The sequence below is a fragment of the Epithele typhae genome (assembly GCF_022376455.1).
Source record: "Epithele typhae strain CBS 203.58 chromosome Unknown BXZ73scaffold_7, whole genome shotgun sequence".
Taxonomy (NCBI): Eukaryota; Fungi; Basidiomycota; class Agaricomycetes; order Polyporales; family Epitheliaceae; genus Epithele; species Epithele typhae.
In genome coordinates this window covers 637,654-656,264 of record NW_025954198.1, presented here as the reverse complement: position 1 = coordinate 656,264, position 18,611 = coordinate 637,654, and the positions used below count along the sequence as shown (strand labels likewise).

Sequence of the window (18,611 nt, the reverse complement as noted above, 5' to 3'; positions counted from 1 at the left end):
TCAGCGGTAGCCGTTGAGACGACTGTGATTGGGGCGGCCACGTGGACTAAGCGCGCTTTGCCGCGGGAGCGAGTTGCCGGCTCTAACGCCTTTCTCGTCCGCTCCTCCTTGTCCTCTGCGGCGGTGCCCCCTCTCAGCCATGCCTTCCCCACCAAAGCCTTGGGAGAGAGCTGGAGGTGCTGTTGCAGCAGCTCCAGTCTCGACCCCATCCTCTGCATCTGCTCCGGCCCAGGCACCTACTCAAGCTACCACGACCTCCACGGCCCCATCCGTCCCTATTCGCCCCGCTGCTTTCTCATCAGCCGCTGCTTCCTCCCTCCCAACCACGGCAAACGCTCTAAACAACTCCCTTACTTCACCATACAACTCACCTTCCCCATATCGCTATGGGTCAAATTATGGCTCCACCTTCGGCTCCTCGTACTCGCCCTACGGCATGAACAGCATGAACAGCATGTACGGCGGGATGAACTACGGCGGATATGGCGGATACGGCAGCTATGGTATGAACGGGATGTACGGCGGCATGCCGGGCATGGGCTACGGCATGCCAGGCCCAGGCGGTCCCTTCGACCCCAACAACCCCTCCCTCTCCCAGACCCTCGAGTCCACGACCCAGAACACCTTCGCCCTCCTCCACTCCATCGTCCAGACCTTCTCCGGCGTCGCGCAGATGCTCGAGTCCACCTTTATGGCGACCCACTCCTCCTTCTTCGCCATGGTCGGCGTTGTCGACCAGTTCGGCCAGCTGCGCAACGCCCTCGGGAGCGTCCTCGGTCTCTTCGGCCTCGTCCGCTGGCTCCGCGAACTGCTCACCGGCCGCGCCTCGGGCGGTGCCGCGGGCTCGATGCGTGGCGAGTTCCGCGACTTCGTCAACGGCCGCCCCGTGCAGGGTCCGCAGCCCGCGCCGCCCAAGGCGAGCAAGAAACCACTTATCATCTTCCTTCTCGCCGTCTTCGGCGTCCCCTACGCGATGCACAAGCTCATCCGCGTCCTCTCCGAGCGCCAGCGCGAGCAGATGGCCGCGCAGGGGCAACTCGGGCAGGGCCCCTTGCCGCCGCTGGACCCGTCGCAGCTGACGTTCGCGCGCGCGCTGTATCCGTTCGAGGCGTCGACGCCCGCGGAGCTGGCGCTGAAGGAGAACGAGATCGTGGCGATCATGGGCAAGTTGGACCCGGCGACGGGCGCGGAGGTTGATCCAAGGATTGAGGTCAGTTCGCAAATGCCATCTTTGTTGTGCCGCCTTACTCATCGTCTCTACAGGTCGAGGGCAGTGAGTGGTGGAAGGGTCGCACACGCGAGGGCCGTGAAGGGTGGTTTCCCAAGAAGTTTGTGCAGGTCCTCGAGAGGCGAAAGCCTGTGGACATGGCAGAGGCTAAGAAGGTTGAGTGAGGGACTTGCTCGCAGTATGTTCCGATGTCTTCTCGCCCGTCGTCTCTCTCTTTCGCTTCTCCGTGCATCTCGCCGATCACTTTCGAGTAGGGTAGATTTTGTCCGAGTAGCTTTGCGTCCGGATTTGCACACATGTAGTATACGTATGTTATGCCTGCTAGTCACTTGTTGCCACTCGTTTACTACACTCAGTCGATCGCTCCACATGCGAGCCACTACCTTGAGCTCAGTACTGTCCTTGAACTGGCAGTAATCCTCAAACGGCGAGGAACATCACTATCAAGCGTCGGCTTTGCGAAATTCAGAAGTACACCACGATGTTACACGCGGTGCTCAAAGCAATGGAGCTAGAAACGATTATAGTAGAGATGGGCGTTAACATACGACAACGAGATCCCTCCATCCCCTGGCCTACATGGATTCAAACGTTCGCATCCCTCTCCGCAGCGATCCGACGAACCTCATCAAGCTCCTTCATCCACGAGACGTCGCGAGTAACGTGCCTCACCCGGGACCGCTGTCTCCTTTTGTTGAGATGTGAGAAGTCCTCGCCTACGCCGACTTCCGCGCCGTATGGTGCCTTCTCTACGGGTTTCGTTTTTGACTGAGTAGGAGCCTCCATGAAGTCCCAACGCCATGTCTTAACAGGCGAGACAGAGGTAGCGTGTGTGTTGGACTCCAGAGGCACCTCCCTGTTGATGACGCGTTTGACGAGCTCGCCAGACTGTCCCATCTGTTCGAGCACGATGTGCTTCAGGTACCTAGTACCAGAGGGGCGGGGACGGGACGCATGAGCGCAGTGCCAATGCGAGAAATACGGCGTGGATGTTTACCTCATAGAGGGTATGGACGTATTATCCCCCGTAGAGGTCTCTGGCGATGTCTTCGAGACGAGGTGCCACATCTCTCTGTTGGAGAGAGGGCCGTGCTGCTTGAGCAGGCCGCTGACGAGAGCCTTCGCCTCCGGACCGGCCGATGGCCTGCTGAAGCGCTTCAGCGCTGAGCTCAAGGCACGAGCAGTGGGCATGGGTGTGCGAGGACGAGGATGTTTGGAGAGCGAGCAGCAGTCCCTCAAGGAGGAGTGAAGGGCGGACCGAGACGCGGTGCGTACGCGCTCGACCCCGACTCAGGCGCCACACGACGTTCTCCTCCTGCGGAAACTCTGCCAGCGAAGCTTACATAATCCCTCTCCCCCATGTTCTCCCTCTCATCTTCCGCCCGCCCGCTGCTAGCGGCGTGCCGGCCGTCGACGTGGCCGTCGCCCGTTGCCCTGCGCGCGGCCCCACGACCCGCACTTTCGTCGCCCCCCGCCGTCCTCGCGCGCGGCCGCCACTCCTGGGCGCCGATGCGCGTGAAGTTCATCAAGCGGCACAAGGGCGTGCTCCCCGTGCCCACCGGGGGCGCGACCAAGGGCACGACGCTCGCCCACGGGGAGTGGGGGCTTCGCATCTGCGGCCACGGCGCGCGCATCACCGCGCAACAGCTCAAGTCGATCGACGACATGATCAAGAAGAAGCTGAAGGTCATTAAGGGTGCCAAGGTCTGGTTCCGTGTGTTCCCGGACGTGCCCGTTTGCCAGAAGGTGCGTGTTGCTCTTTCTTTCAGAGGGCGCGCGTAGACGTGGAGGGGCTTCATTCATGTTGCGTTTTGCTCGCAGGGAAACGAGACTCGTATGGGGAAAGGGAAGGGTTCGTTCGAGTTCTGGGCCACCAGGTGAGTAGCGTTGTGGTCGCATCCTGTATATGTTCTAACAACTACGCGCAGGGTGGCTCCTGGACGCGTTATTCTGGAGATTGGTGGTGCTCCTGTTCGTGAGGAGCTGGCACGGCAAGGTAAGCCCTCTTCCCACTCCATGACTTTGAGTTGTCTCAACACTCCGCCTAGCGTTACGCATTGTTGCAGGAAAGCTCCCTACGCAGACGGAATTCATCAGCCGCAAGTCGCCTCCGAGACTGGGCAACATGCTCATTCACCCTGAGATCCCGGCGGACGTGAACCCCTCGATAACCCTAGAGCCTGCACCTCAAGTTACAGCATAGTAGTGACGGCACCCTTACTCCGCGTAATATATCGCATCGTTCCCCCTCTCTGGTCTTGAAATGTGTTGGCATCGTGCGGTGAGTCCCAAGCTTATAAACGCGAGCGTTCATGTCGGACTCTCCGACAAGACGAACACTGCCCCCTTCCATGATGCATCGGCAAGAACGACACTTACACGCTGCCGACCCATTCTGTCTCCTTGGTGTCTCATCGTTTGTAGGTTGATAGGGAAAGTCTATTTCTTGCATTGTGTGTCCATAGTTTTTATCGTCTCGTCAATTTCCATCCATGCACGGTCGCCCGAACCTCTTCTTCACCGGGGTCTTCAGGGAACATGGGCTGGAACAGGCGTCAGCGTGTTGTAGAGATAGCACCCACGCTTGGCCTACCGGATATTTGCGAGTGAGGATTTCCTCGCAGACCCAGTCCTGTTCGCGCGCCTTCGTGAAGAACTCCATGTCGCGCGCTGCGAAATGGGGACGGTGATGGGTGAAGAACACGAGTACTGTGGCTGGACGTGTCTTCGCGAGGGCGTTCACGCATGTGCTAAGCATCGCGTTGTGCTGCCCGCGAGCATGTTCCTGAAATGTGTCTTGGCTCACAACGACGAGTGCGTACCTGTGAATGGTTGAAAACGAGGTCTGACAGTATGATCAGGTCATACGCCCGTTCCCCGGAACCGTCAGGTAGGAGTTGCAGTAATGGTTCGACAGGATGGCCCCAGATATACCCCTGGCACGTAGAGGTGAGCTCTGAATAGTCATCCAATGTATCCCGACTCACCTCAACGCCAACTGCAGCTCGAGCTTCTTCTGGGATGTTGCGCCCAACATTGTAAGAAATGTTGTCAATGAGAGCCCGATCTGGGTAGTCGGTCAAGACGGTCTGCAAGCCAACGACAATCAGTGCGTCATGAATTATTGGAGGTTGAAGGATATATACATGTCTCGCCCCGTTCTTTGCGCTCACTAAACCTGGCAGGGCTCCGCCCGCGCCAAGCTCGAGCACGTCCTTGCCTTGATACAGCTCGGGGTGGTCGTCGAGATATGAGGCGAATGCCAGGGAGGCGTTCCATCTAAAGTGCGCAATCGTGAGTATTGATTGGTTTTCGATGACAAGAACTCACAGATAGTGGCCCCAGAGGGGATGAGAACCAACGAGACGAATCTCGATCTTTCGCCAATCGTCGTCGTCAGGACGCTCGCGTTCGTAGGTGGAGAATGTTGGTTCAGGGGTGGGCGGTCTTGGAGGTTCCTTAAATCGTATCAATCCGTCTGGTTAAAAATTACAGGACAGGTTATGTACCTACCGTGAACATGTCTCCGAGAAATATGCCTCCGTCATCGACATCCTCAGTGGACATTGTGATGGATCACTAGAGCTGCATTGGGTACCACGAAGATGTGAGGCTAGTTAGATTGAATGCAAGGAGCCACTATTCTTACCTGTTAACTTAGCGATGGAGCTCACGATTGCCGCGAGATGGAGGTCAGATTTCACGGTCGACGGTGTGGTTTGACCGATCGGAACCCAATTGGCCTGGATAAATCGTCGAGTGTGCGATCGGGGTCCTGATGGTCGCCCTCCGGCCACCACTTGTCTCGGGCTGCGACAACTTTGAACCCAACCTCCATGCTGTTATCCCGTTGCCTTGTGGTGTGTCTCGCGTTTCGTTCCGTTTTACACTCCTCTGAATGAAGTCAAATGTCTGTCCAGAACGAGTTCTGACTTAGAACAGGTGAGTGTTCGCCGGTTACGCTTGGGTTGCGCGTCTATATTCAAGATAGTACTCAACCCCGTAAAATAAATGCAGGTTGTTCTGGAGTGAAGTATCACAGGAAGTATGTTTCTTCTCAAGAGCCATTATAGCCAGCCCACCCGGCTACGGCCTCCGTGTTTGTATAGCACGGACATCTTAGCAATAGAATTGAAGTCGACACAGGATGCGTGGATCCAGAGACAAGGTGAGCGTCGCGTCTGCCTCCCTAAAACGCCTTGACGACGGATGGTAAGTAGGCGGTAGGTCCTGTTCGGAAGGAGGATGGCTGCAAATCCCTTCATCACGTGCCTTTGTATTTTATGCAGCGTCCCCACATCGGAGCTACTCTTCAATGTGCACACTGTCTAGAATCACGGGGTCCCTTGACATAGATCAGTATTTCGATTGTTGGTGGGACGCGGCTAATCTGTGCATGCAAAAAAAATCATGCCCTAACAACCCCCGCTTTACAGGCTCGCGGCTAGGGCCTTAGGCCACTCCCGTTATCGGGTTCAATGGACGTACATGTGGTATGCACCTTCCTGCTTCTCGCTCCTGTTTTAAATGAACGCGCGTACAGAAAGAGCGAGCACTCGCCTTGCGAGAATTCAGCATGTGACTTCAAGATTGCTTGGACCTGTTTGGATTTTGTTGAACGGCCGGGAAATTTGTCATCAAGAGTAGCCCCCTTGCTCCCTTCACATCTTCAGTAAGCCTGACGCCCCTTCGCGATCATTCTGGACCTGCAGCTGACTGTTCCGATATCGTGTATCCCGTTCCCAACAGTCCAGCCAACCGGTGGCGTGTTTTGGGACAGCAGATGTTCCAATGCACCATGTCCAAGCCGCGCTGCCCGTGTGCAACAATAGTGATTCGAGATTGGTGGATCCCCAAACATGTTCTAAACACGTGTAGTCGCAATTTTTGCTCCATACATGTCTACATTGAACGATTCGAGTCCCGCAGTCGTTGGCACCAGATCACTTTTACTATCTCTTGATCCGACATACCCCAGGCTGCTTTGTGCGGCAGCAGTGGCCGTTCACACGCCTCTCGCCATTGTCCGACCATGTTGGCCTCAATTGGCAGCCTAGCATCAACGTTTCAAGCGAGCGGAGGAGTAAACTCGGATTCTGTGCCGCGTACAAAAGGCGGGCTCCTCCTCTGACCACCTCCGACCGCTTCCCCCCATTGCCGCTGCTTCACTGCAAGCCCCACTCTGGCTTGAAAGTCTCAAAAGGTCTACTTCTTCCTCACCACCCCACCAACAGACCACACCCCCAAAAACATCGCCCGGTTCTCTCCCAACGATGACCATGCAGTACCCGACCAACCACCCCACCCCCACGGACCCCGCTCACTCCCCGACGCGCTCCATCCTCGTCTCTCGTGGCTCGCCCGTCCCCCGCGTCCACGCCCCTCCCCCCGTTCCCGCCTCCAACGAGGCCAACGACGGCTACTACGGGATGCCCGCCCCAGCACTCCCCCGCGCCGGCGCGCGCCCTCCGCGCCCTCGCCCCTCGGGCCCGCCGCGTACCCCGCGTTCCCGCGTTCGCCCACCCAGAGCCCCCCACGCTCGCCCGGCCAGAGCCCCCCGCGCTCGATCCGCTTCGCGCCGCTCCCCGCGGGCCGCCGCGAGGAGCGTGCCCGCGCGACGTCCGACGACGGGTTCTCGACGATGCGGGCGCACCCCGCCCTGCTCCTGTCTCTCAGCAGGCTCATCAGTACCCGCCTCAGCCTCAGTACCAATACCGCCGCCCGGCGCCGGTCCCGCTGCAGCCCCAGCATCAGGTGCCGGGGCCGCGACGCACGGCGGCGTACCAGAGCCTGCGGAGCCTGTATGTGGCGGACCTGCATCGGGAGAAGATGATCGCGGAGCAGGACGTGCCGGGAGAGGAGCAGGATATCACGGAGTTGATTGCGAGCCAGCGCGGGTGGTGAGTGGCCAACTAGCGCGGCCACGAGCATCCTGCTCTTATCAATGGCAGACCTGATCAACCACCCACATCCGACAAAGTCTAACGGGCACTGCTTTGAATGCAGTGCTGCACATGCTGCCCTTTTGCTTATTCCTACAGTGACGGTCAAAAATAATGCACACCCTGGCTCTGACGTCTAGTGCGCTTCATGGCGGGCTCGAATCTCGTCCGTTTTGGATGATATCTGTATGTACGGGTAGATATTCTGAATTAGAACCTGTGGGTACTTGTTTGAGAAGATTCGGACTAGTATTGAGCGAGATAGGAGGCAAACTCTGTGAGCCACCTTGTCACAGCTGTCACAGCTGTGGGCAGGGGGCGACAATGCATGTCCGTAGAAGCAGAACAGCAGAGAGTTGAGAGCTGCGATTTATTTGAGGCTTATTGGGAGTCTGAATGATGCTCTGTGTAGGAATTTCAGGCTGTAAAAACTTCTGGTCGGGTCATGTTTGAGCAAACATGGTTTTGAGCTTCCTCAACTCAAATCCGACCATTTATTCGCACAGGCTCGGTCTGACTGCTACTGCAACAATATGGAATATTTTTAACATGCTCATAGACGTGATTGATGCAAAAAACCAGAGGAGAAAAGGTGCAGATGTGGTTGTAGAAGGTGCACTGTGGTATTGATCAATGTCACACACATCACAAATCGATGTCTAGAACAGGACAAAGGACCCTGTGAGGCACGAAACTGCTGTGAGAACTTCCCATAAAGAAAGGCTTTCAGATAAGGCACGCAAGGTTGGCCGCTATGGCTTCGTTGCATGGGTACATACTCAGGAAGTTGCCTGATGTGACATGATCATATTCAATGATTGCCCTGCCTCCATTGTTTTGCCTTCCTGGCTGTCTGTATTCTGGAATTTTAGCTTGAGCACATTTCAGAGACTTATAAAGTTGATACATACACATACCATGCACGAATTGCGAAAAACACGGCGAACATGGGACGGGGGATACTTGGTGAAGCCACACATGTCACATCAGGCAACTTCCTGAGTATGTACCCATGCAACGAAGCCATAGCGGCCAACCTTGCGTGCCTTATCTGAAAGCCTTTCTTTATGGGAAGTTCTCACAGCAGTTTCGTGCCTCACAGGGTCCTTTGTCCTGTTCTAGACATCGATTTGTGATGTGTGTGACATTGATCAATACCACAGTGCACCTTCTACAACCACATCTGCACCTTTTCTCCTCTGGTTTTTTGCATCAATCACGTCTATGAGCATGTTAAAAATATTCCATATTGTTGCAGTAGCAGTCAGACCGAGCCTGTGCGAATAAATGGTCGGATTTGAGTTGAGGAAGCTCAAAACCATGTTTGCTCAAACATGACCCGACCAGAAGTTTTTACAGCCTGAAATTCCTACACAGAGCATCATTCAGACTCCCAATAAGCCTCAAATAAATCGCAGCTCTCAACTCTCTGCTGTTCTGCTTCTACGGACATGCATTGTCGCCCCCTGCCCACAGCTGTGACAGCTGTGACAAGGTGGCTCACAGAGTTTGCCTCCTATCTCGCTCAATACTAGTCCGAATCTTCTCAAACAAGTACCCACAGGTTCTAATTCAGAATATCTACCCGTACATACAGATATCATCCAAAACGGACGAGATTCGAGCCCGCCATGAAGCGCACTAGACGTCAGAGCCAGGGTGTGCATTATTTTGACCGTCACTGTATATGTTTCACCGTTTTTCATTTCACGACCAAAGTTCACGACGCTCGCTCTCATCTACTATACTTTTACGATCACCTTACGACCACCTTACGACCCCATCACGGCTCTCGTTCCCCTCCCGTCCAATGTGCCAGTTGAGCATCCGCTCCCACACTCTTTTTACAAATTGCTCCGCTTGGTATTCCCCGCTCTCCAAAACGCTTTACATCTAGTCTCGCTTTCTGCTATGGAATGCCACTGCTACATCTGGCTGGCGATTTTCGTCCCACTAACTTCCTATGTACCGATTACGAATGGTCCCCAGTCTCTCGAGAATAGCTTCGTACCGTAGTCGAGCTGCCAACCAAGCTCCCTTGCGAATATAAATTGCAAAGGATACTGGGCTCCTGCGTTTGTTTCAACCGCCTCAGCTTGGACGTATCAAAGCGAACAGAACATAGTGCCCTGCATCATCATCACGTGCTGAAATATGTACAAAGAGGGGTGCCCGAGCCAGATTATCTACAGATATCAACAACGATCGGGAATTACGGGTCGTTCGACAGGAGTCCGTGGATACCAACCAAAGGAGCATCACATTGCGCCTTCACTCTTCGAGATGATGTACCTGTTCGTATCGTGTGAGCAATGCGGCCTGCACAGCCGCGGCGTCACCTACCAAGCGTGGAGCACGCCCGGGATCCAACCCAAGATCCATAGAAGGATGTTGATCCAAAAGTCTTCTCGAAGGTCAGATGCTGGGAATTCAACAGAGCGTTTGTGACCACTGACCTGCCTTCAGGCCGCGCTCTTGGTTGAAGGACACAGGTGAGGATACACGCCTCGAATGAAGCACTCTCCTGTGACTTACTGAAGAAGACGGCAGCTGGTGGAATGAAGCTGCGAGGGTCACATGACGCCATAAGTTCCCGAAGGGAGCGAGGAAAGGATAGGCTCACATGGCAAGGAAGTAGAGGATGACGTCACTTGTGGACGAAACCTTGGCCATCTTGAGTTGAGAGGGAAGACGAGAGGGCGTGAAAGTCGTACGCGGAGATGGGATACACGATTAAGAGGGAGACAGGCGGGCACTGTATATATGGGGCTGCCTCTTACGGATGGCACATGGCCGAACGGCAAGATTAGTGGGCGACTACGTCATAGATCCCTAGTCATGTGCAGGCGACGTCGTTCATCGACATCCCCGCTGGCCACGGCGTGGGCACAACAACGTTTCGTGCGGCTGTTGGGAGCCCGGAGCCACGAGAGCGAACCCGTATCGCGGGAGCGTGTCTACGACCGCAGCGCCGCATAGTGCGGGCGAAAGACGAGATTGCCGTGGTGGTAATTCCGCACACATTGCGCGCGTCGACAGTGCAACGCTGACTGGGTTGAGCCCGAACAGAGCACGAAATGAAGATGGGAGGCAGCGCAGGGCAGTGGGGAACGGCCACGAGGCAGCCACGAGGTGACGGACAAAGAACAGCCAGCTCAGCCGATGTTACCCGATCCAGGACAGGCGGAGTTTTTCTTGAGCCGGGAGATACCGAGCGCGAGCTACGATTTTGAGAGCGAGGGCGAATCTCTTCCTCGTCCGCACCACCACCCACTACATTCTATGAAGCCATCCGCCCTTGCTCTCCCATCCCCTTCTCGAGCCCACCGCGTCCGCAGGCCTCTTCTCCCCTCCCCAGCACTCCTCAGCCCAACATGAACCGCCGAAGGAAGGCGTCCAACGCTCCCAGGCCCTCTGCCCAACCCAAGGCCCCAGTAACCGTCTCCCCCCCTGCTGCCCCCGCCGCTCCCGCCACGATGCCTTCCAGAGTCTCCCCGCCACCGAGGACCGCTGCGCCCTCCATCCCAGCCTCTGTCCAACCTAAACCTGTCCCTGCGCCGCCTCGATCGTCTCCCCAACCCCCTGCGAAACCGTCCGTATCGCCACCCAAGCCCGGCCCTGCGCCCGCCCCTCTAAACCAAAAGTCCGCCTTCTCTACTGCGCCGAAAGGCGTACCTCCCCCGGCCCAGCGCCGCGTCCAGACTCGTGCCGACCTCGTTCGTATCCAATGGCGCCGATTCAGTGCCGAGTGGGTTGGGCCTCATCAGGCCGAAGTCGAACAACATCTCCTCAAGCTCTTCGCCGAGGCAGAGAAGAACTCACGCGTCAAGGGAAGGTCTCTCGAACAAGGCCGCGATAACATTATCAGCTCCGTCCGTCGCGAGTTCGTAACCGCTGCTGTCGCGGAGTGGAACACCCGCCTTGCCAAGGTCGGCCTCGAGCCCGAGGACTGGGCGGACATGACCCCCCAAGAGATGCTCGAAGTCGAGCAAGTCCTTCTCTGCGAGGACACCATCGACCCCTCTACCCTCACCACCCCTTCTCCCCCGTCGCTCTCTGAAAGGACGACCGTGGAAGCAGACCAGGCACCGCTCAACGCTGCGAAAGCGTTCGCCGCCCGGAGCGCTCAGCAGACTGCCCAATCAGCGTCTGCTCAAAAGGGCAAACCTGCCCCCACTCAGCCCTCCTCGTGGTTCTCATGGGGATTCTCGCGCAGTGCATCGGTCACTGATGTACCCGAAGAGCCAGTCGTACGTGTTTGCGATAAGCACTCTCTTCGTATTAGCTGACATTTTCCTTCAGAAGAGCTCTTCGGGCGGGCCCTCCACGAGTGGTGCGATCCTCGAAGATGCGCGGACTCCTTCTCGGGCCGGTTTCACCCCAGCATCGGCCAAGGTTTCCTCTGTCCAGCCCCCCACGCAGACCTCAGCCAAGTCCCCGCGCTCCGTCTCTCCTCCCGCGGCCCAGCCCCATGGTCTCCTCACGTATCCCGTCCCGGTCTCAATTCTCATGGCGCCTTTGGACGCCTCTGCCGGTGCTGACGCCGAGTTCTCGAAGATGATTGACAATACCTTCGCCAATTCTATCCGGCAATTCCACGATCAGGCTGCCGAAAAGGATGCAGAGTTGGCACGCTCGCTTCGTCAAGCCATGCCGGAAAGCGAGCGTTCTTGGCTCATCCGGGCGCACACGGTCAAAATGGAGCAGGTAGCTCGCGAGATCGTCGGGATCCGCGACTCGATCATCACCGAGGCTCTCCGCGTTCGCAACCTCGGGGACCGCAACAAGAAAGCGGCCGATTCTATGCCGCCTTCCAAGCCGCCAGCAGTCGCTTTTCGGCCCCCTGGAGCATTCCCTGGAGCGTCAGTACCCGAGAACGGACCGGAGTTCGATTGGGACATGGGCCTCGCACAGGAACCCGAGCCGGAACCCGAGCTAGATGCTGACGTGGATGAAGTCCTCGACACGGGTTCTAGGAGCAAGGCGGCCAAGAAGGGCAAGAAAGGCAAGGCGGTGGCTACCGGCAGGTCGACTCCGACTCCTCCCGTGAAGGCAACAACGCCGGCTCTCAAGGTTGCGCCGGTTGCGGTCGAGAAGACACCTGCGCCGACCCCTGTGGCTTCGGGTTGGGGTGCCGCCTCGAAGCTTGCTGCCACCTCGAACATGCGCTCTGCATCACCAGCGCCGACTTCGAGAGTCCCCCCGCCACCCAAGTCGGTGAATTTCGCCGTAAACTCAAATGAAACCACTACAGGTACCGGTACTCTTTCTGCGGGCTTGTCTCCCTGGGCGGCAGCTCAAGCAGCCAAGGCTGCGAAAGCCGTCGGCGTGGACGCCCCTCCGAAGCCTCCCTCTCCACCCACTGCTCCTGCGACTCCCTCCCCCGCTAGTGCGTGGACGTCTCCACCCCCCATCCAAACGCGCACTTCGGGTGGTAAGAACGCCTATGCTCCCACCCGCCCCAGCCGTCTCGGCCAGGTTGCAGAACCTCCCTCGCCTGAGGAACCATCGCCCCCGCCAATGCGCCGAGCTGCCGGTCGTGACTACCCAGCCTGGTTTGCGGGGTCTTCGTCCGAGGACGAAAGCGGCCGTGCCGGCGATCGTCTCAGCGAAGATGAGGACGATGAGGATGAGCTTGATGAAGACGCCTCTCCCGGCAGTTTGGGTGGTGGAGGTCTCCTTGCCTCTCTCGCGGGCGCCTCTCCCTGGGCGCAATGGACTAGCTCTCAGCAGCCCAAGCAACAGGAGCAGCGCGGCCGTACCGCCAGCCCTGCGCGCGGACGCTCCACTCCTACGCCGGCCAAGGTCGCTCCTGCTAGGTTCGGTAACGAGCCTACCCCTGCCATGCAGCGCGGCATGGACGGTGGCGGCTGGACTCGTTGGGGTGCTCCCTCGGGGGCCAGTCCTCCTAGCTTCCCCAGCTTCAGCGGTAGTGGCAGTTCCGCCAGCCCACCAGGGTTCCCCGATTTCGGCGGTTCGGGCTCCTTCGGTGCGCCGTCTGGATTCCCTAACCCCTCACGAGGTGGATGGAACGCGGGTATGGTCCAGCCCGGCAGTTCCCCCGAAGACGACGAGTTCGCGATGCTCGACGTCGCCACCGAAGCACTCAACCGATCCGGCCGGGGCGCGGCCAATGTCGAAGACGTGATGGCCATGTACGTCACCGCGCAGAAGGCGCGCGAGACTACCGCTACTCCTGTACCCGTCGCCGTCGGTGGTGGACGGATGGGCAGTGGTTGGAGGCGGTGAGCGCACCCCCCTTGTATGATGAAGATGGTGCAGTCGGGTCCATACTCGCAGGCCGCGAGTAGCGTCGCCGGTTTGCACGTGGTTGGGGATGTTGTGTTGTTGCTCGCGCCATGTGTCTGCGCAGGGCGCTGGTGTTGTGTCTCTGCTTCTTGCTCTTTGGCTCTCTGCTTTTGGCTTTTGGCTGTGGCTCTCCTCGAAGCGCTTTCGTGTATCACTTGCACCGTCGTCTGCTCTCTCTGTCTCTCTCTCCCCCTCCCTCTTACATATGTTTATCTATGCGTCACGCTACTCTCGGTCTATATTCATATCGCTATATCTCTCTACTTTCGTCTCCCCCACACTTCACGTTCTGCTGCCGCACCGGATGTATTGGAGCAACGTCATCATCGTCTCTTATACCCGTATCGTTATGTATTTATACCTCTCCGTCCTGTCCTCTCGTTCCTCGCTCATCCATAGACTCTTCCGCCCGGTCGCTGTTACTCGTACACTTGCATGTAGTATGAACTTACCGTCGCAGGCACGCCTTTCCACGAGGGTTCCTTCCTAGTAGTCTCTCAGTCTCTTGCTCCTCTTACGCTTCCGTACAGGTCCCTCCACGTAGTCGCGCAGTGCTCTCCTGCTCTTCTGTCCCTTTGTGTCCGCTCTCAGTCGCTCTCTCACTTTGCCTCTGTTACGACCTCGCTATAAAATGTATATAGCCACGACCTCTAATTGATCATCACGACCCATTGCATTTCCCTGCCCTTACTTGACCGTGCTGCCCTCCACTTCGGGTGATCAATACCTCACACGAGCCGTCCTTAGACCTCGGTCGGATTTGCGTCTGACCATTTTTGCCCGCCCTAACGGACCGGGCAACTCACCACCCCCTCCCCCGCCCTCGCGCGCAATCTAACCACACGCACTCACGACGCCCAGGGACCCCCGATCCGCAATGCCCATGGCCCAGCACGGGAATCGCTCGCCTCGCGCCGCCGCGCGACGTCGGAAATGGGCGCGCCGCGCGTGGCCGACAGGACATTAACGCGTCGATGTGGTCGTGCGGGACCACCGCCGCCCAGGCATCGTTGATCCCGCGGCCTCGCCGGCGGAGATGAACGCACGGTGGGCGCAGGGCGCGCCGTTCTAGACCGACGGGGCGCGGCGAGCAGAGGCGTATACAGCCGGAGACTCGAGAGCTGGGCGCGGGCCAGTGCGTTCGATGCACATATGCACCGGGCTTCGTTTCGGGGGCTGCACTGGAAGCACTTGATCGAGTTCATGTGCGCTGCGTCGGGGGGACTGCGCGCTCAAGCTCAAGCTCAACGTTCAACCTTGGACCTTCGAGAGTCCGGAATCCGGGCAGCAACGGGGCGGGCGCGCTCGCGCCGGGTGGTCTGATCGGCGACGTGCGTTTCTGTGGCATGTGCAGCTGCGTCGCCGAACGCGCGCGCGCATTCAAAATGCGTTGCCTAGTACCACGCCCGCTGCCGTACTCTACATACCCGCGCCGCGACTGAAGCTTCAATACACATTCGCTCCGCGCGCGCGAGCCGTCGGAGGGGCCCCACGCGAACATCACGACGGAGATCCCCCCTCCGCTCCGGATCCTGCGCGAACCCGGCTCGATGAGATAAACTTGCGCATTTCGCCCGGAAGTCCTATAGCGTCGTCCTCGAATGTCCCTCGGGCGAAGATCGCAGTCAGCCAGGCCCCGAGGACGTCCTTTGCTACGCAGCACACGCGCGCCCCGAACCGTGTGGGACGCGAGAGAAGCACGCACGCGCTCGAGGGGGAGGATTCAGAAGCATGAAGGACGGGGAACGTGGAGAACGGTGCCCGACGCTCCGATGGCATAACGGCTGTCGGCGGTGGGTTCGTCGACGAGTGATGGCGTGGGGCGATGTCGAGGCCCATTGGACCCTCAGGTTACAGAGTTGGTGCGCTACTTTTGCCCCAAACGCAGACCAGGCGTACAAGACAGGAAAGATGTCGAGCCTATAAGGACGAGTGGGGTTATCAATCATCTCGACAACTGCATCAAGGTTCGAAGATTACATTTCTCTGTCCTCCCTGATGCCGCACGGCGAAATCAGACACGTCGGTCACTGAAAAGCCGTTCAAAGTTCCATCTACGCAGCTAACCATGGGCCGAAAATGCGCTAATATACATGATGAATGAGTCAGAGTGCGATGTAGGAAGTATGAATGTTCATGTGCATGGCCAGTGCGGTCCATGGAGCAAGATGATGGGTTGAGCCGAGAATATTGTGGACAACAAAAGCGAAAACAAAAAAGGAATCACCCGAGGCAAGGACGAGCAGAGTGAAGCGAAAAGGAGAACAGGGCGAAAGCCGCACAACATACAACCAGACCGACCACGTCGACGACCCGTGCCAGCCAAGTCCTCCCTTCGTCCGCCTCGGACCAGCCCATCAGTACGCAGACGCCTTGCCCGCCGCCAGCGCAGGCAGGTTCGGCTGGCTGCTCGCCGCGATCGCGTTCATCCCCGCGACGCCCGACGCGCGCACCGGCGCGGGCGGCGGCTTCCTACGCCCTCTGCTCGGGGGCGCGGGCGGCGCACGCCGCGTCTTCCCGGCCGCCGTCGACTCGAGGGAGCTCCGCGACGAGGTCGAGAGCGTCGGCGACGCCATGCCGGGGGCTGGGGACGTGCCCGCGGGCGACGTCGGAGAGAGCACGCGGATCTCCGGGGGCGAGCGCCGCGAGGGGGAAAAAGAGGAAGGGGAGTGGGGGTGGTAGGACGAAGACGAGGATGGCAGGCCTTCGGGCTCGGCGGAGAGTGGGCCGTCGAGAACGTGCGCATGCGGGAGCGGCGCCGAGCGGCGCGTGGCGTGGGCTGGTCGTCGAGCGAGAGCGCGGAGAACGAGGGCGTCGTGGCGTCGACGTTGAACGAGCCCGCGCGGAAGCGTGGCTTGTTGTGCGTGCTCGGTGCGGCGGCGGCAACGTGCGGGAGGCTTGACGCGCTGTCCCCGCTCGCGAGGCGTGGGGGAACAGACAATGGGCCTGGTCCCTTCCGCGTGTGGTGATGATTGGACGTAGATGGCGGTGCGGTGTGATCACTCGCGGCGTATGAGGTATGTTGACTGGATACAGTGCGGGGCTTCGTTGTAGTGGGTGACGGAAGGGGGAGATGCTCTGCACTCCTGCTGGCCTTCGCGAGCTTCCCGCGCACGGAGTCCATCCGTCCAAGCTGAGGCTTCGGCGCACCAGATACCGCGTTTGCCGAATCTGGCGCAGAGGCGACCGAGACGGCATCGAGGCCTGGACTGTCACCACGCTTAATATCTTCTTCGTAGATGGTGTATTGCGAGGATCCGCCGCGAAGGACGTCGAAGGGGCGTCTTTGCGGAATTGCACGCACCACTCCCCGCTCATGCATCGCGAGACCAGGCGCTTGGTGGTGGGGTCGACGTCCCGGATGGATTCGTTCTCGATGAGACACTCGAGGAGACGGACTATCTGTGGACGCTTATAGGGCATACCGCGCAGTTGGGTCTTCGTGAGCAAAGGATGGAGCACGCGCAGGTACGTGTGCCGTAACTAGAAAAAACGGGCCGAAAAGCTTAATATTGATCGAAGCGAAAAGTATTGATGCACTTACGGATTCATTCTCCTCGTCGATGTCCCCGATCTCCCGCAGGAAGACATCTACGAGGACGCAAAGGTCGTTGGTGTAGAAGAACTCGGACATCCCTTTCGTGGTGAAAAGCAAATACAACAGCTTGAGCACGAGCAGCTGCATACATTGGTCCTCTGGTGATCGATCGGCCCGGTTGAGCATGAAGATTAAGTTCTCTCCAAAAGTAGGACTGGATGAGGCACGAGACATGAGGATCCGCAACACGCGATTCGTTGATTCAGGTCTTTTCGAGCTCTCTTGCTGCTGCGCGAAGCCATTGACGTGCGGTTGCGGTGTGTGTGGTTGGAGTGACGCGACCATGAACTGCTCGTTCAAAGCGACCTGATGGCATGTCACACGGAATCGAAATGGCACCATTCGGCACCTACTATGAGCTTGATGACGGAATAGTTGAACGACTCTCGTCCATGTCACGAGTTTGCTCTACCAGATCGAACAAATGGTCCATAAACGCGTCATCGAACATACCTAACCACGCTGCATGAGCCCACCGCGCAACAAGAATGCAATGGACGTACGAAGGTCTTGCACGACATCTTCTGGACGCGGCATACCTCGTATAGGAGCCGTACTGATAATGACCGAAGCTTTGCTTCAATGGGGACGACTGCTGAACGCGTCGCACCTGAGCCCGTCCCTGAAGAGGCACCGTAGTAGTGGGCGTCGATCTCCGGGTCGACTTCTGAGCGAACGTGGTCCATGAGAAGGGGCAAGAGGGTGTGCCAACGTTTCTGGGAGCGGAGGAAGACTGCACTCCGACGACCGAATGCTAGCATGACGCAATACAGAATCATCTCGTAATGGGATCTGTGTTCTGTTGGGGTGTGGAACCAAAAGCACGGGGGACGAGGAGATGAGATATTTACGCGTCGAAAGAACGGGACAGGCACGTACCGTCTGCGCGTCCTCAACCATGAGCTCACACATCCGTTCCGAATGGAAAGAAAACAGCTCCGAGGAAAGGATCGTGTTGCAGGCGTGGTCTATTTGCAGGGGGCTCTGCAAATATTGTTCTAAGTGGGATCGGGATGCAAAGTTAGAAACGAGATTTCAAGTGGGTATATGCGCATCAACTGACCATGGTATACGGCGCAGAAGGTGATGAACTGACGCAAAGCCCCGTCAAGTTGTGAAAGCAAAGGCTTGTCGGGAAGACGAAGCATGTCTTCGAGCTCTATGAATACTAATCAGAAGGGAACCATTTTTGAGGCAAAGGATATCAACGTGCCTGACCAAAATTGCTGGGCATTCTCGATAATGTAGACCACGCCGAACTCATTCGCAGGAGGCGTGTGCATGTTGTGTGCAGAGTTCAAGACCTAAATGGAGTCAGTGGACGATTGTATATGTGGCGAACAGAACGCGGCGTGGGAGGGATGAGGATGCGGAAATATGTGCAAGACGGAGACACTGACCAGGCCAGAGTATGGCTCGACACACAATGCGTTAGCGTGTCCCGGAAATTTGAAAGCCTTCTGTCGCGTCGACTACACGTTGCAGGATGGCTGAGAGGAGGGAGGGTACGGGAGGAGGGAGGGTGTGTATTTGA

General features: G+C 57.8%; 8 protein-coding genes across 8 annotated transcripts; 4 read left to right on the top strand and 4 right to left on the bottom strand.

Moving 5' to 3' along the window:
- Positions 1-139: 139 nt before the first annotated feature.
- Positions 140-1,392, top strand: BXZ73DRAFT_42111 (Peroxin 13, N-terminal region-domain-containing protein; the record flags this gene model as incomplete). The annotated part of the gene is made up of 2 exons (XM_048018893.1): positions 140-1,210; positions 1,264-1,392. The coding sequence occupies 2 exons, from the start codon at positions 140-142 to the stop codon at positions 1,390-1,392; spliced, it is 1,200 nt and encodes a 399-aa protein (XP_047880999.1).
- A 421-nt stretch (positions 1,393-1,813) lies between these two features.
- On the bottom strand, positions 1,814-2,419 carry BXZ73DRAFT_42261 (uncharacterized protein; the record flags this gene model as incomplete). The annotated part of the gene is made up of 2 exons (XM_048018923.1): positions 1,814-2,153; positions 2,226-2,419. 2 exons carry the CDS (start codon positions 2,417-2,419, stop codon positions 1,814-1,816), a joined length of 534 nt encoding a protein of 177 aa, XP_047880998.1.
- Positions 2,420-2,587: 168 nt separating this feature from the next.
- On the top strand, positions 2,588-3,431 carry BXZ73DRAFT_42050 (mitochondrial ribosomal protein L16; the record flags this gene model as incomplete). The annotated part of the gene is made up of 4 exons (XM_048018884.1): positions 2,588-2,980; positions 3,050-3,105; positions 3,157-3,224; positions 3,277-3,431. The coding sequence occupies 4 exons, from the start codon at positions 2,588-2,590 to the stop codon at positions 3,429-3,431; spliced, it is 672 nt and encodes a 223-aa protein (XP_047880997.1).
- A 265-nt stretch (positions 3,432-3,696) lies between these two features.
- BXZ73DRAFT_42273 (putative methyltransferase-domain-containing protein) lies at positions 3,697-4,795 on the bottom strand (the record flags this gene model as incomplete). The annotated part of the gene is made up of 7 exons (XM_048018926.1): positions 3,697-3,771; positions 3,822-3,995; positions 4,051-4,164; positions 4,216-4,317; positions 4,375-4,507; positions 4,559-4,686; positions 4,742-4,795. The coding sequence occupies 7 exons, from the start codon at positions 4,793-4,795 to the stop codon at positions 3,697-3,699; spliced, it is 780 nt and encodes a 259-aa protein (XP_047880996.1).
- A 1,706-nt stretch (positions 4,796-6,501) lies between these two features.
- On the top strand, positions 6,502-7,132 carry BXZ73DRAFT_98492 (uncharacterized protein; the record flags this gene model as incomplete). Its single annotated transcript, XM_048027703.1, has 2 exons — positions 6,502-6,724; positions 6,780-7,132. The coding sequence occupies 2 exons, from the start codon at positions 6,502-6,504 to the stop codon at positions 7,130-7,132; spliced, it is 576 nt and encodes a 191-aa protein (XP_047880995.1).
- Positions 7,133-9,428: 2,296 nt separating this feature from the next.
- Positions 9,429-9,843, bottom strand: BXZ73DRAFT_98491 (uncharacterized protein; the record flags this gene model as incomplete). The annotated part of the gene is made up of 5 exons (XM_048027702.1): positions 9,429-9,462; positions 9,514-9,574; positions 9,627-9,644; positions 9,706-9,734; positions 9,794-9,843. The coding sequence occupies 5 exons, from the start codon at positions 9,841-9,843 to the stop codon at positions 9,429-9,431; spliced, it is 192 nt and encodes a 63-aa protein (XP_047880994.1).
- Positions 9,844-10,544: 701 nt separating this feature from the next.
- On the top strand, positions 10,545-13,419 carry BXZ73DRAFT_98490 (uncharacterized protein; the record flags this gene model as incomplete). Its single annotated transcript, XM_048027701.1, has 2 exons — positions 10,545-11,420; positions 11,473-13,419. The coding sequence occupies 2 exons, from the start codon at positions 10,545-10,547 to the stop codon at positions 13,417-13,419; spliced, it is 2,823 nt and encodes a 940-aa protein (XP_047880993.1).
- Positions 13,420-15,836: 2,417 nt separating this feature from the next.
- On the bottom strand, positions 15,837-18,360 carry BXZ73DRAFT_88419 (uncharacterized protein; the record flags this gene model as incomplete). The annotated part of the gene is made up of 9 exons (XM_048024939.1): positions 15,837-16,190; positions 16,307-16,688; positions 16,751-16,962; positions 17,024-17,436; positions 17,462-17,539; positions 17,577-17,876; positions 17,953-18,075; positions 18,141-18,236; positions 18,291-18,360. The coding sequence occupies 9 exons, from the start codon at positions 18,358-18,360 to the stop codon at positions 15,837-15,839; spliced, it is 2,028 nt and encodes a 675-aa protein (XP_047880992.1).
- Positions 18,361-18,611: the final 251 nt, after the last annotated feature.